This window comes from Alnus glutinosa, chromosome 8 (genome assembly GCF_958979055.1).
Source record: "Alnus glutinosa chromosome 8, dhAlnGlut1.1, whole genome shotgun sequence".
Lineage (NCBI taxonomy): Eukaryota > Viridiplantae > Streptophyta > Magnoliopsida > Fagales > Betulaceae > Alnus > Alnus glutinosa.
In genome coordinates this window covers 1,368,883-1,382,945 of record NC_084893.1, presented here as the reverse complement: position 1 = coordinate 1,382,945, position 14,063 = coordinate 1,368,883, and the positions used below count along the sequence as shown (strand labels likewise).

At 34.0% G+C, this 14,063-nt stretch overlaps 1 protein-coding gene across 1 annotated transcript; it reads right to left on the bottom strand.

The window, feature by feature from the left end:
• Nucleotides 1–2,380: 2,380 nt before the first annotated feature.
• LOC133875087 (AP2/ERF and B3 domain-containing transcription factor At1g50680-like) lies at nucleotides 2,381–2,839 on the bottom strand. Its single transcript, XM_062313085.1, has one exon. The coding sequence runs from the start codon at nucleotides 2,837–2,839 to the stop codon at nucleotides 2,381–2,383; it is 459 nt and encodes a 152-aa protein (XP_062169069.1).
• Nucleotides 2,840–14,063: the final 11,224 nt, after the last annotated feature.

The window sequence follows — 14,063 nt, the reverse complement described above, 5'->3', positions numbered from 1 at the left end:
GTTTCTAAATCCAAACACACCATAAGAATTTCAGTGATTTCGGTCCCTTTCAAATTCACTAGCAAATTAAAAGTTTATATCGAAACCCCATCCAAATACAGGACCTACTTTGCTGGAGCAAACTTTTAGTGGTTGAACATGTGACGTAGACCGAGAAGATTAAATACAAATAATAATAATAATAATAATAATAAATTCTCGGCGTCGTCTCTTTTGACATTGATAGTTTGATCATGATGTGTCGATGGTGTCCTACACTTGCATGTAAAGTTAAGTGTGATTGTTTTTATTTTTTATTTTTTTTTAAAAAAAAAAAGAAAAGAAAATTACCACTAATATCTACAAGGCCACCTTTTGTGGTATCTAATATATATATAATCAACTTTATCATAGTCGGTAAGCATACGTGTTACACAACTTATCATTAGATAACTAATGTTGTCATTAACGAAATTTATCTGAATATTAATTTTAAAAAAATTGTCTCTAAATTTATCTGAATATTAATTTTTGGATGGTTTTATGAAATCGACTGTAAAACTATAATTCTAGACACTACTAAAAAAAAGCATTTTCTAGACGGTTTAAAACCGTCTAGAAATGCAAAAAAACCGTCTGGAATCAATTCCAGACGGTTTTTTCTAGACGGTTTAAAACCGTCTAGGATAATGCGTCGCTAATTAAGGTTCGGGACGGTTTGGGTCAAACCGTCCGCAATTCCAGACGGTTTGGCTCAAACCGTCTAGAACTGGTTCTGGACGGTTTTGGGCAAAACCGTCCATAAAATTTTGGACGGTTTTACCCAAAACCGTCCAGAATTTGTCTTCTTTCTTGTTTTTTTTTTTTTTAAAAAAATTATAATTATAATTATTGTTCTTATTTTTATTTTTATGTCTGGTGGGCGTAAATCAACTCTGGTTCTACCGGAAATCCATCAGAGAGACGTTCCACCGGTCCTTCTTCGGTCATTGCCGGTCTCCTTCGGGTTCCACCGGTCCTTTTTCGGCTTCTCCGGTCACTGCCGGAAATCCATCGGTCAAACCCAAAAATCACAAAACAGAGGAAAAATCCTTCACAAATCAAACAATCTTTCACAATCCAAACCCAAAACAGAGGAAAAATCATTCACAAATCAAACAATCCTTCACAATCCAAACCCAAGAATCACAATCCAAACTCAATACAACACAAAATTAATGCAAATCTAACCTAAGAATTTCACTTAAAAAAAAAAATCAAACATCCATCCAGTGGTTTGGAGAAAGTGGTGTCGAGTAGGCCGGAGGGGGTGAGAGAAAGAGAGAGGAAGGGAGAACCGGCCAAAAATCCACGTATTCCGGCCGGATCTGTCTCTGATCCGGACAGAGATCCGGTCGGGTGTGGGTATCAGTCGGATCCGGCCGGATATTTGACCTTCCACTTCAGATCCGACCTCAGCAACGTCACCGACTCCGGCCGTGTCCAGATCTCGTCGTCCCGTTCCCATTGCCCGTCTCAGTCGCCAACCGGAGAGACAAGAAGAAGAACGAAGGGAGAGGGAGAGGGAGAGATGAGGTCGGATGAAAAAAAGAAGGATCTGGGTCTTTCTTTTAAAAGAAAGAAAAAGAAAAAAAAATAAAGGAAAAACATAAAAAGAAAACAGAAGAAAAAAAAGAATTTCAGAGACGGTTTTAGGAAAACCGTCGGGTTCCTGAAACCGTCTGGAAAAAATGAAAAAAAAAAAAAAAAAAATTCAAACGGTTTTGTTTAAACTGTCTATAAATTTAGTGACGGATTTAGGAAAACCGTCTGGAAATTTTCAGACGGTTTTAGAAAAACCGTCTGGAAATTTAAATTTCTAGACGGTTTTTCAAAACCGTTTGAAAATTTACGGACGGTTTAAGTAAAACCGTCGTAATTTTTGATTTTACAGACGGTTTTCAAAAAACCGTCAGTAAATTTTATTTTTCTAGACGGTTTTTAAAACCGTCACTAAATGCTAGTTTTTTTGTAGTGAGACGGTTTTAAAAACCGTTTGGGTGCTGATTGATGCTTATGAATATGCTTGACTTATGATATTAGATTCATTTAACACAAGGAAAATAAAATACAAAAACTAAATTAATTCACGCTGACATGACTTACAAGTGATAAAATAATGAAGCGTACGTGTGGTTAATTGGATAAAACAATAAAACATAGTCAAACCAAACCACTTGACAGAAGATTGATACTTCTGAATATACTTGACTACTTATGATCGATATTAGATTTAACACAAGGACAATAAAATACAAAAACTAAAATCACGCTGACATGACTTACAATGTATTGATAAAATAATGAAGGCGTGGTTGGTTGGATAAAACATAACCAAACCAAACCTTTAATTATTGAACCGTCAGGATTGGGTCTTTGTCAAATCTAATCCGAAAAGCTGAACACGTCCATTACAAGTTACTCCAACCATGATGGCTTTTTGCTCGGTTCCTCTGCGAGACTTGAGTTCATAAAACGTGACGATATCTCTTTCACTTAGATTATTCACACGAGCAAATTGGGTCCACCCTCGGGTGAGACAATATCTGTCACCGTCGCTGCGGAGACGAATTGTCCAGGGCTTCCTTTCATTGTCATAGAAAATAAGATCCACTTCAACAACTCTGCGTTCAATTGAAGGACAACCAAAAGCTCCGGGACAAGGGGATATGGCAGCATCTGACTTGGGTATATACACTCTATGACTTTCTTCTATGTCTTTACGTGACAAAATCTTCTGAAATACTTGTGGACACCTTTGACGTTTTTCTCTTTCCCCGGCACCTTCACATGCATCTCCTAGTCCTGCTCTTTTAGCCATTGCGGAGAATGAATTCTCTTCTTTCTTCCGATCCTATATATGACAAAAGAATAAATCAAGTGCTTTTGAATATCAAAACTTTCTTTCTTTTTTAATTTTTCGATTTCTGCAATTACTATTGTATTCCTTAAAATCTCTCTCTATGTATATAGTATTGTAAGGCATGCATGGGTACCCTACATGGGTCACATCGCTTTCAATAGATTCCGAGTAGTTTATTGTCGGAAACAAATCATGTCGGATGTCGCTTTCTCTAAATTATTTCGTGTGGTGATCCGAAGCTTCTGAAGTTAACCATGTACGTATTGATGACATATATTTGTATATGTCCACTGACTTTCCTCACAAGCAAATTAATGGAGTACATAGTCCAAGTAGAGTTTATGTCATTTCATTATTTACATATATAATAGATATGTGAGTTTCATAATATTTTTATTCTTTGACTAATGTAAAAAATAATAATTATCCAATTAAAAGCAAAGCAACCTATCTCCATCGATCAATCATATAAAAGTTTGTAAAACTCGACAGTTGATATGATATAAAAAGTGAAAAAAAATTGTTAAAATGTGATTGATGTAATATTGTAAAAAGTAATCGAAATGTTTTAAAGTTAATTTTTTTTTTCTACAAAAAATAAAAATAAAAATGAGAGTTGCTGTCAAACAAGCCCTTATTATAGAAGAAAAGGTCTGGGGCTGAGACCATACGTTGTCGTTCTCCTTTGTTTTGTTGTGTCCGTTGAAAAGACACAAAAGAAAGAAAAAAGAATGGAAAGGTATTGAAAGTAGTATGAGCTGGTGCGAATTATATAAGGGCAATCCCTCTTTTTATATTTAGGATATGATACGTTTACAATTTCTGTATAATTTTTGTATAAATTTAATAACTTTTTTGTTAAACTAACCATTTGATCTGCATGTTTTTCTACAGGTGGGTCAAACATATCTAATGGTTATTTTTTTAAAAAAAATTGTTGAAGTTATACAGAATTTATATATAAGTTGTAAATGTGTGACAATAGTTATATATATATATATATAGAGAGAGAGAGAGAGAGAGAGAGAGAGAGATAACTAGAAATCAATGAAAACGAAAACCTATATTGAGAAAAAAAAAATCTTATGCTATTCACAAAACGAATCAGTTGCAAATCTAAAAGAAAAAATTTAACGTTATAAAAATTCTATCTTAACGATTCAAATCAAATATGAAGAATTGAAGATATCCATGGACAAATCAGATCAAAGTATCAAATAATATAAAACATCTACAAATGGTAGAGAAAATCAAACCAGATAATTGAACGAAGTGAACTCTAATCTTTTGTCCAATGGTATGCTTAGCCTTAGAGTGGATAACAATTATTTCGATCTATTTATAGAGCCGAGGGGCCAGTTAACCCGGGTAAACATGTCGCTTTCTTTAGCTTTCGTGGGGGTCATTTGAACCTTCTAAAGTTAAAAGAATGTACGTGTCGACCTCCACCAATATTCCATGTCTGAAAATGAAAAGAAAATTACTGCCAACAAAGGCCATGCATGCACCTTTTTTGAGGTGTGAAGTCGATCAGAAAAATCCTTTACGAATTTACATCTTACATCTTTGAGATTTATGGTCATAAAAGAATAATTACTTAGCTTTCCAACTAAAGGAAAGAAAATTCCTTTTGAGGTATGTAATATATCAACTTTTGAGGTGTGAAGTCCGCTTACCGACTATGTCATCATTTGATAGCCAATTTTGTAGTTAACGAAGCAGCAATTTTGTTCTCGATCAGGTTCTATTTGTCAACATCTATATAACATCTCAATGAGTAGCATAAGCAAATTATTTGGCTCTTAATTTTATTATGTTGGTGAGAGAATTATTAGCGCGCGCTCCGACAAATCTTAAGAATTGCAGTGACTTCGATCCCTTTCAAATTCATTAGAAAGAAGTTTAGATCCAAATACTTTGCTGGAGCAAACTTTTAGTGGCTGAACGTGTGACGTGGACCGAGGAGATTAATTATGAATAAAAAAAATCCTCGGTGTCGATGGTGCATGAGCTAGATCTTAGTATAAATTAAAATTTATTCTTAAAACCCAATAATTACAAATCTACAACGAAAATTTAGAATCAAAAGTTCAGTCTTAACAATTTAAATAATATATCAAGATATCCTTAGAAAAATCATATAAAAAAAGGTTTTGTGTTATACTTTTAGCTTACTGGGGGATATGCAACGCCAATAATTGTATCAGTCGACTTTTAACTTATGTGCATGAATAGCGTACGTCAAACAAAGGTTTTGTGTCCCATCACTCGTTATAGATTTTGTGGGGGGTTGAACCGAAGCATGCATGTTGTTGTAAAGTGAAAAAAAAGATGAATTGTTTAATCCAAATTAAATTACTTTATAAGAATACATAATCTAGAAAAGAAACGAGGATAAAAAAAGGTATAGAACTAAAGTGTTTCGGCCTATGATTTATATCTACATCTTAAAGCTTTTTTTCGTTATGTATTTTCTTTATTATTTGATTGTACACAACTATACAAGACTCTATTTATAAAAAAAAAATTTAAACGTTACACGTCTTTTCTACTTTTATATTAACAACAACTATTTTGTAACTTTTATCTTAATATACTTAATCCTAGCAATTATCTGATTTTGCATTTAGCAAACGTGGGTTGGACTCACATCACTTTATAGAACATGTGCATATCAGAACACGCTTTTGTTCTAACTAATTAAACAGAATTTACTTTGACTAATGTTATTGTTAATGCTTGAGTTATGATAATGTCCAGCTATTCCCTGGTTGTTATATATTTAATTTGGATGCATGTGATATATATACGTTTCAATGTTTTGTCACCCACAAAAATAGAAATAAAAGAAGTCCAAATATTTGATTTTATTTGATCACCTTAGTTAATTCTCATTCTTACAACAATAGCGTACACACAAAATTCATAATATTGAAATACCAAAACATATGTTGGAAAGAAAAAATCTCAAGCAATTCATAAAATGAATAAATTGCAAATCTAAAACAAAAATTTAACTCCATAAAAATTCTATCATAACGATTCAAATCAAATATCTAGATATCCTTGCAGAAATCATATCAAAATATCAAATAATATAAAACATCTACAAAAGATAGAGAAAATCAAATCAGATAATTAAACAAAGTGCACTCTAACCTTTAGTCGAATGGTATGCTTAGCCTTAGAGTGGATAACAACTATTTTGATCTATTTATAGTGCTGAGGGGCCACCTAACCCGACTAAATATGTCGCTTTCTTTAGATTTCCTGGGTTCATTTGAATCTTCTAAAGTTAAAGTTAAAATTAACAATGTCTTGACCTCCACCAAATTTTACCATTACCTTTTGTTTTAACACTTTTACCCGCTAGGACATTTTTAAGAATTTAAAGGCTAAAAAGTCACGTGGGTACATCAACTAGGGTTTTACTTTATGGAAAAAGAACAAATGGCCGGGGCCTCGCTATATAAAATTTACTTTATGGAAAAAGACGACCATAAAGTGGAGTGCATGGACTTTCGACTAGAGTTGGAATATTTTGGGTGGTTTTTTGTTTTTTATTTAAAAATTGTCCAAATAAGATCTAACTATATGACCTAGTACTGGCGCCACATGGATATACTCCCTTGCTGGAACCCATTAATTTTTGTTTCAATGCCAACAAGGTGGTGGCCGCCTTTTAACATAATTTGAAAAAACCTGCAAATAACCATTGACTATCTGCCTAGAAAAGAAAAGAAAAAAAAAAACAAGCGAAAGTTCATCCATTTACAGCTATTCGTACAAAAACTTACACGTGGACAAGTTAGATCTTCCAAAAGAAAACCCCTCCACATTGCTAATCTTCTGCTTCTAGAACAAATATACATCTGATCAGTTAATTAGTACAAAATTTATGTAGTACGTGGGTCAATGATTAGAACACTCAACGGAAAATCTGGTAATTTTATTATTAAGTTAAATTTGTTTAATTATATATATATATATATATATATATATATATATATATATATATATATATATAGATGTAGTACTTGTTGCGTACTCCAAATAAGGGTTGGTGACAAGGGAACAGCGCGGGGCGTGGAACAAAAAACATCAGACAAACCCCACCATGTGGTCGACTGGCCGACAAGAAATGATGAACTAATTAACTGATACATGTATATTTGTTCTAGAAGCAGAAGATTAGCAATGTGGAGGGGTTTTCTTTTGGAAGATCTAACTTGTCCACGTGTAAGTTTTTGTACGAATAGCTATAAATCATTCAAAACTCATTTTTCTTCTATATCACACCAATTACTTCTTATTACGAGCTATTTAAACAAAATATCAACAAAACTCGTTATCAAAAAATCCCGTCGTTAATGAAGCAACAAGTTAGTTGGTGAACTTAATAAGGGCTTGTTTGCAAGATTTTTTAACTAAAATAATAATAACATTAACAAACAACTCAACACCTAATTAAAACACTCACAAAACCACCTTCACATTTGTCACATCAAAACCAAGCCTCTTAATAGTTTGAAGAAAATTTTTGTTCAATTTCCATGGCAAGTTGCTGAGCCATTGAAAAAAAAAAAAAAAAAAAAAAAAAAAAAAAACTTTTTCTTTACTATTGAATAGACACCTTTTTTTTTTTTTTTTTTGAACGAAAAATCTAAATATTTCGTAGATCAAATATCACGAACATAGAGCTCTTACATCACAAAGCTTAAAGCTTTGCAAAATCACAGCCACATGCTATCATGAGGTTACAAAGTCATAGATATTTATGACTTTCATCTTCCACTAACCAATGCACAAAAATAGTTAAAGAGTAGATCTGCTTTCAGTAAACTAGATTTAAGACAATGGTAGCCAAATATCCTTGAAAAATTTATTTAAACCGGCCTTTAGAGATAACCGCTCACACCGAACTATCCAGGCCGTGAGAGATAACCGCTCACGCCTGACTAATATTCATCTCATATATCGTACATGAGGGCAGATCTATAGAGAAGAAAGCTCTTATTCAAAACAAAAACATAACTAGCAAACAGCAGTAGCAGTCATGGAGGAGATGAATGGCACAAGACGAAGGTAGATGGACGGACGCATAGCGGAGATACCAAAATTGCTGATCTGATTAGAGAACACCTGTAAACAAAAGAAAAAAGAAAAAATAAGAGGGGGGGAGGGTAGGAGCGGAGAGTAGAAAGGAAAATAAAGAGAGAGGAAGAGGAAGCAGATATGCTCGCTTCTTTTTAAGTAAAGCAAAAGGCAATTTTTTGCTCAAAATTTTTCAATGACATAAAACGTAAAAACTTGATGAAAATATTTTAAATTTTCATTTGTAGCATGTCACATTTTTATTAGATAACATTTTTTACACCGCTTTATTTAAAAAATGACATGAATTCACATAATTTAAGAATTTATAATTTATTTAAAATTATAAAAAATAGAAAAAAAAATCCTTATCGGTTTTATTTGGGACTGATTTGGCAACCCATTCTATTTTTTCTTTTCTTTTCAATTTAAATAAAGTCATATATATATATATATATATATATATATATATATATATATATATATTCAAAGAAAAAGTAAACATACCTTTTCTGGTATCTATCTTTATCAGAGTAGGTTAGCGTTTGCCGCCACGCTAGGTTACGGTACCAGCGCTCATCATGTAGATAACTAATTTGGTATAAAATCTCTCAAAAAAAGAAAAAAGAAAAAAAAAGAAAAAAAAAAAACTAATTTGGTATAAAAGTTCGTTGGCGTATTTAATAAAGAAATGTCTGATGTCCGTACGACGGATGGCAACGAGTCAATGATTTGAACACTGAAATGAAAATCATGACGGTTGGTGAAAACTTAAAAGAGGCAGCGTGGGGCGTGGACACAAATTTAAGTGAACTGATTCTCGTACATCACTTTTACAACAAGTTTACAATAGCCCTTTCACATGGGGTGGGTCCCACACACTGTAGGGCCCACCCCATGTGAAAATGCTATTATAAACTTATTGTAAAAGTGATGTATTTTTATCATTTTTTCAAATTTAAAGCATCAAACAAACTCACGTGGAGGGGTTTTCTGTTGGAAGATCTACCTCGTCCATGTGGGCAGCGTACAGACTCATCACTAATGTCTGTTGCATGCCCTTTGTTGTTGAACAAAACTTCATATATAGTGGCTTATAAGATTAACGTGTCCGCCTAGCCAGGGGTCACTTGTTTTATTCCACCCATAATTAGAATCCTTAGAATTTGGAGGCATGAGATAATTGGATCAGAATTCCCTCAAATTCTTTGTCCGAATTTGATACAATTCGGACAGGTTGTTGTGAGTAAGCATTTATGAGATTCACCTGACCGGATAAGCAGTTGGGCAGCTCAACTTTTATTTGGTCAGGTGGATCTCATAAATGTTCACTCACAACTACCTACTCGAATTCTATCAAATTCGGGCAAAAATTTGAGGGGATCTTAATTCGAGATAATTGCCTTGATTTTCATAAGCCAGCCACTATCAGGTTGTGTAAAAAGAAAAAATATATTTATACAAATTTTCATGAAATTAGAATATGCAGATTACACGCGCGTTCTTAAAATGGATCGGAGAACACAAACCGCTAAAATTAAATGGGGAGCTGAAAGTGACTTTAATGGATAGCTGCCTTGCCTACACTACAAGAAATTACTACATTTATGTCCTTTTTAAAAGGACTACAAACAAAGAAATAGGACTTAAAAAAAGTGGGTGTCTTTTTTATGTAGTCATTTACAAAATATAGTAAACCTTTAGTTTAGAAATTTTTTTGGAAGCCTTTTAGTTTAAAAGGTGGGCAACCCACGTCATTCTACCAATAAGGTCTTGAATATTCTTCAAGTCCTTTGAAAAAGGACACACAAATTGATCACGCTTTTACAGGGACGGAAATTAACGTGGGCAACCTCCGTCTTAGTTAATGGGTCTTCAACTGTCTAAAACCTGCTTCACGTCATTATAAAGGTCGTAAAACCACGTCGATCTCAAGCCTGCTTCCTTCTACCTGCTACACGACTAGAATTCTTGAACTGAAGTGAGCACAGCACGTCATTTATTTAAGGACGTGAATTGTGCCCAATAACGTGAGCTACAAAAGGTAGCTTAAAGAACTGATTTCAAAATTTTGCTCCATTTTATTCTTTATATTTAATATATTTCAAAAATTAAAATTTAAAATCAACTTTAATGTTTCCAAATCTGAGAACCTATATACCTATACATATATATAATTGCTCTCCCAAAAATTACAACCATGCACAAACCATACACGTTGACATCTCCATATACACATACATCAATTACAATAACTGGTCAATTATAATTGTTTCACCAAAATAGTTATGCTTGTAACAAAATTTAAAATACATAAATAATGGAGTTCAGTCAGTCTCTCTTACCAACAAAAAAAAAAACGCATCGTCCAAAATTAAATGTGAATAGCATACAACTTTCACATTCTGTCTAAGACGAACGGCCAGCAGCATTTCAGCATCTTCCAATACTCAGATAACTACATTAAAAACAAAAATCATCTCGTTATGATCCATATAAGAGAAATGTATATACTAGTTAATTAATAAAAAACCCAAATCTGTATTAGTGAACTTCAAATACACATATCTATAACTTGAAAACCAAAAAATGAGTGCTAATGTGGCTATTTTAATCTTTTATATAATGAATGAGAAGTAAAGGTTTTGAAGTGGGGAAAAAATCTCAGTAGAAGACCTCATCTATGATTTATAAGGTGAATATATTCAGAACTTCTATCACATAGCATGCAGTAAAATTTTATGAACCAGGTGAATATAAAAGAGAATAAATTTACCGAATGCCTGAACTACTCTTCAATCTTGTAGAAAAAGACAACAAAAAAATAATTACGAAAAAAAAAAAAAAAAAAAAAAAGCTGCATGTGCTTGTCATAAATTCAAATTCACAATGATACCTCTAAAAAAAAAAAAAAAAAAGTTAAAATTGATTGGGCAGAACTCAAAAAGCTTTTCTCCTAAAAATTTCTCACCAAACACACAATTTCCCAAGAGCATGCTATGCCATGTTGTATAAACTTCTGATTTCACTTCATTAACAACTTATGGCTGTCTTACTCATAGCCCAGTGGAAGCCAAATATCAAGTAAATTTATGCATTTTCATATCACCCAATGGAACCCAAATGTCCCATAAAATAATGAGGATTAATCCTTCACAACCTGTGTAGTATGAATACTTCTCAGAGGGAGTTGGTATCCTTACACATCTTGAATGTTTTTAATAAGTACTGGATACAATGTTAATATTAGAGGATATAAACATAGGAAGGGATAACACAGCATGTTTGGAATAACATACAAAAGAAGATGGCCTACATGCTAAAATTATTTCACTTTATAAGCATGAAATGTTTAACGTTAATAGTAAAACAAGTACAATATATTAAGAAAGTCTTAAGATTGTGGACCCCCAAACCTCTAATCTAGATAGAAGAATGAACCACTTTCTAATTTACTCGTGTCCAAGAAATATAAGCATGTACAGGATCAAGAGTTAAGCATACTAGTAAACAATTGTCTTCATATTAGTTTAAATAACTTTACATTCACAGCCACCAACTTCACAGATACCCCGCTACAAAGTTCCTTCAGCATCCATTTCCTAAACACGTACAACATCACAAGTACAAGACTAGAATTAGTGGATTGCATATGTACGTTATTTCATTTATAAAATTTGTTCGTAAATTCACCCGGTGTCCTGCTGTCCTCTTCCCCACCATCATCTCTCGCTTGCACGACATCTGCATTTCGAACAATAGGGTCTTCATCACCTACATAATTAATTGTAACACATTCTCATGACAACAAACTTTCATATGTATAGTTTACTCTTACAGCATTGACAACAAATTACCATGTGTTCTTCATTTTCTTGGGGATTCAACAAAGTATGTAAGACAAAAAGATGTGATTTCATATCCTAAATTTAGAGTGCACTCTTCTCCATATTAGTTAATTTACACTGGCTACTTGTAATATTTCTTTAGATGTGCTGTTTAAAGCAATGTTAGGTATTGATGATACCTGAATTAACATTTTAATAAACTGTCGTAGTACTTAATCTTAACAATAGAAATACTACAAAATACACCATTAACATTAGTGGAATGTCGTACCTGGAATGTTTGCGGCATTGCCGACACGCGCTGCCCATGGAACATCCTTCTCCCGCATAAGCAAATCAATCATGTTTCGCATCTGATCTACGGTTGTTTCCAACCTACTAATCTGACTTGCACAACCTTCATGATTGTTAGATGTAGATGCCCCATTCAAATTGAACCTTGCTCTATCAGAAGTACGCCCGAAGCCAACTCCACGGACATGGCTAGGCCGTTCTGAGCCCATTACTTGTGCATATGGGTCATCGGGTGACCATGATATTGACCCATTCGCACATACCCCACTTGTCGGAGCATCTCGCGACATTAATTCCTCCATTTGGGCCTGTAAAATATAGAAAACCTTATATATATTTTGTCGTTAATCTAATTAATTAGAATATGTGCATGTGTACATCTATAGATCTTTTCGCATATTCATAAAGTGAATACACTTACCATCATCCTCGCAGCCTCTTCATTGACAGGGTTGCCGTCCTTCTTTTTGTGAGTCACCATAAAAAGTTGGCTACGATTCGGGGTATACCCTGACTCTTTTTCCTGCATATAAAAAGTCATATTTATACAACAATGTCAAACAATAAATCAAGCCAAAACATATTTGTTCAGGATAAAACACGTACCATTTGATATGCAAGACGTGCAAAGCTCTTTGACCCAGAGGTGTGGTGAAATTTCTGCAAGGCCCGGCTTTCTTTGTTTACATTGGCCCTTTCCTATATTATTTATTACCATAGTGAGATATAGAACGCATGTAAAACATAATACATCATAATAGTCATGTTATGTATTACCTTATCAATTTCACTTTTCCATCTCCGAACCATTACTTCCAGAGTTTCAGGAGGGAGCCCGTGGCTGGTAGGTGTCGATTCAAGGATTTCTTCAACTGTCTCACCCTCCTTAATTTGTAGTGAATGCTTGATCCCATACCTATAATCCTTCCTCTTTTTCCCCAGGTCCATGAATGTGATCCTTTTAATTTCACTCAGTTGTTGACTAGTCTCAACATGGAATTTTGACTACATACAAATTGACAATTATAATGTTATAATTTTGTGGCTTCAAGTGTAACAAAACAAACATTACCTACCATTAGAGTAGCCCAAATATCTTCCTTCTTTTGAGTTGATACCCTCCTCCAATTATGTGTTTCTAACTCGCTAAATTGACTGCTTCTGATCAGCTTCCCCCCAAGGCTTCTCAATTTTTCACTGCCATGACCAACCGGCTGACATCCTTCATTAAATTCAATCACTACCCTTTCACCTCGTGGCAACTGCCAAACATTAGCAGGCGAAGGCATTGGCCTGACATTCACTCTACCATCGCTATTTGTAGTTTAAATCTAATAGATGTTAGACATGAACTACACAATTCAATAAAAAGTTTGAATTTTTACAACATACCAATAGTACGGACCTCTCCCGGCCCAACGACCTGTGGTTGTGGCCGTTCCGTGTCTAGACCACGTGTGGATGTGCGTAAAGATGCATGTAGGTCACCGGTGGAAGGTGATGGCAGTTGGTTTTCACTTCGCTCTGGAATGGGTACGACGGTGGTGGACCCAGTACATTGTGACGCATCCTCCCATTCCAGGTACCAACCCGGTGGAGGGGGGGCATAGTAAATCCTTTTTCAAATTGTGAATGAGATAGAGTATCATTCTCTTCAAATGCAGGTCTGTATGGAGATTCAGCATTAGGATCTTGTGTCTCGTCGTCATCAGAGGATGGACATGAACCAACGAGTGGTTCTTTACCTTTATCAACTCTTGAGAATGCAGGGAATCTTGGTCTTTTATTGGGTGCCATTCATACCTGCATATTTTAATTTGTTAGATGAAATTAAAAATATGTAATTGTCCAAAATATAATTTTTAAAAAGAGAAAGAATATGCATACAACATATTAAGTACTATTTCATTGCTTCGTAATTTCAACTGGTTGTTTATTCACCATTA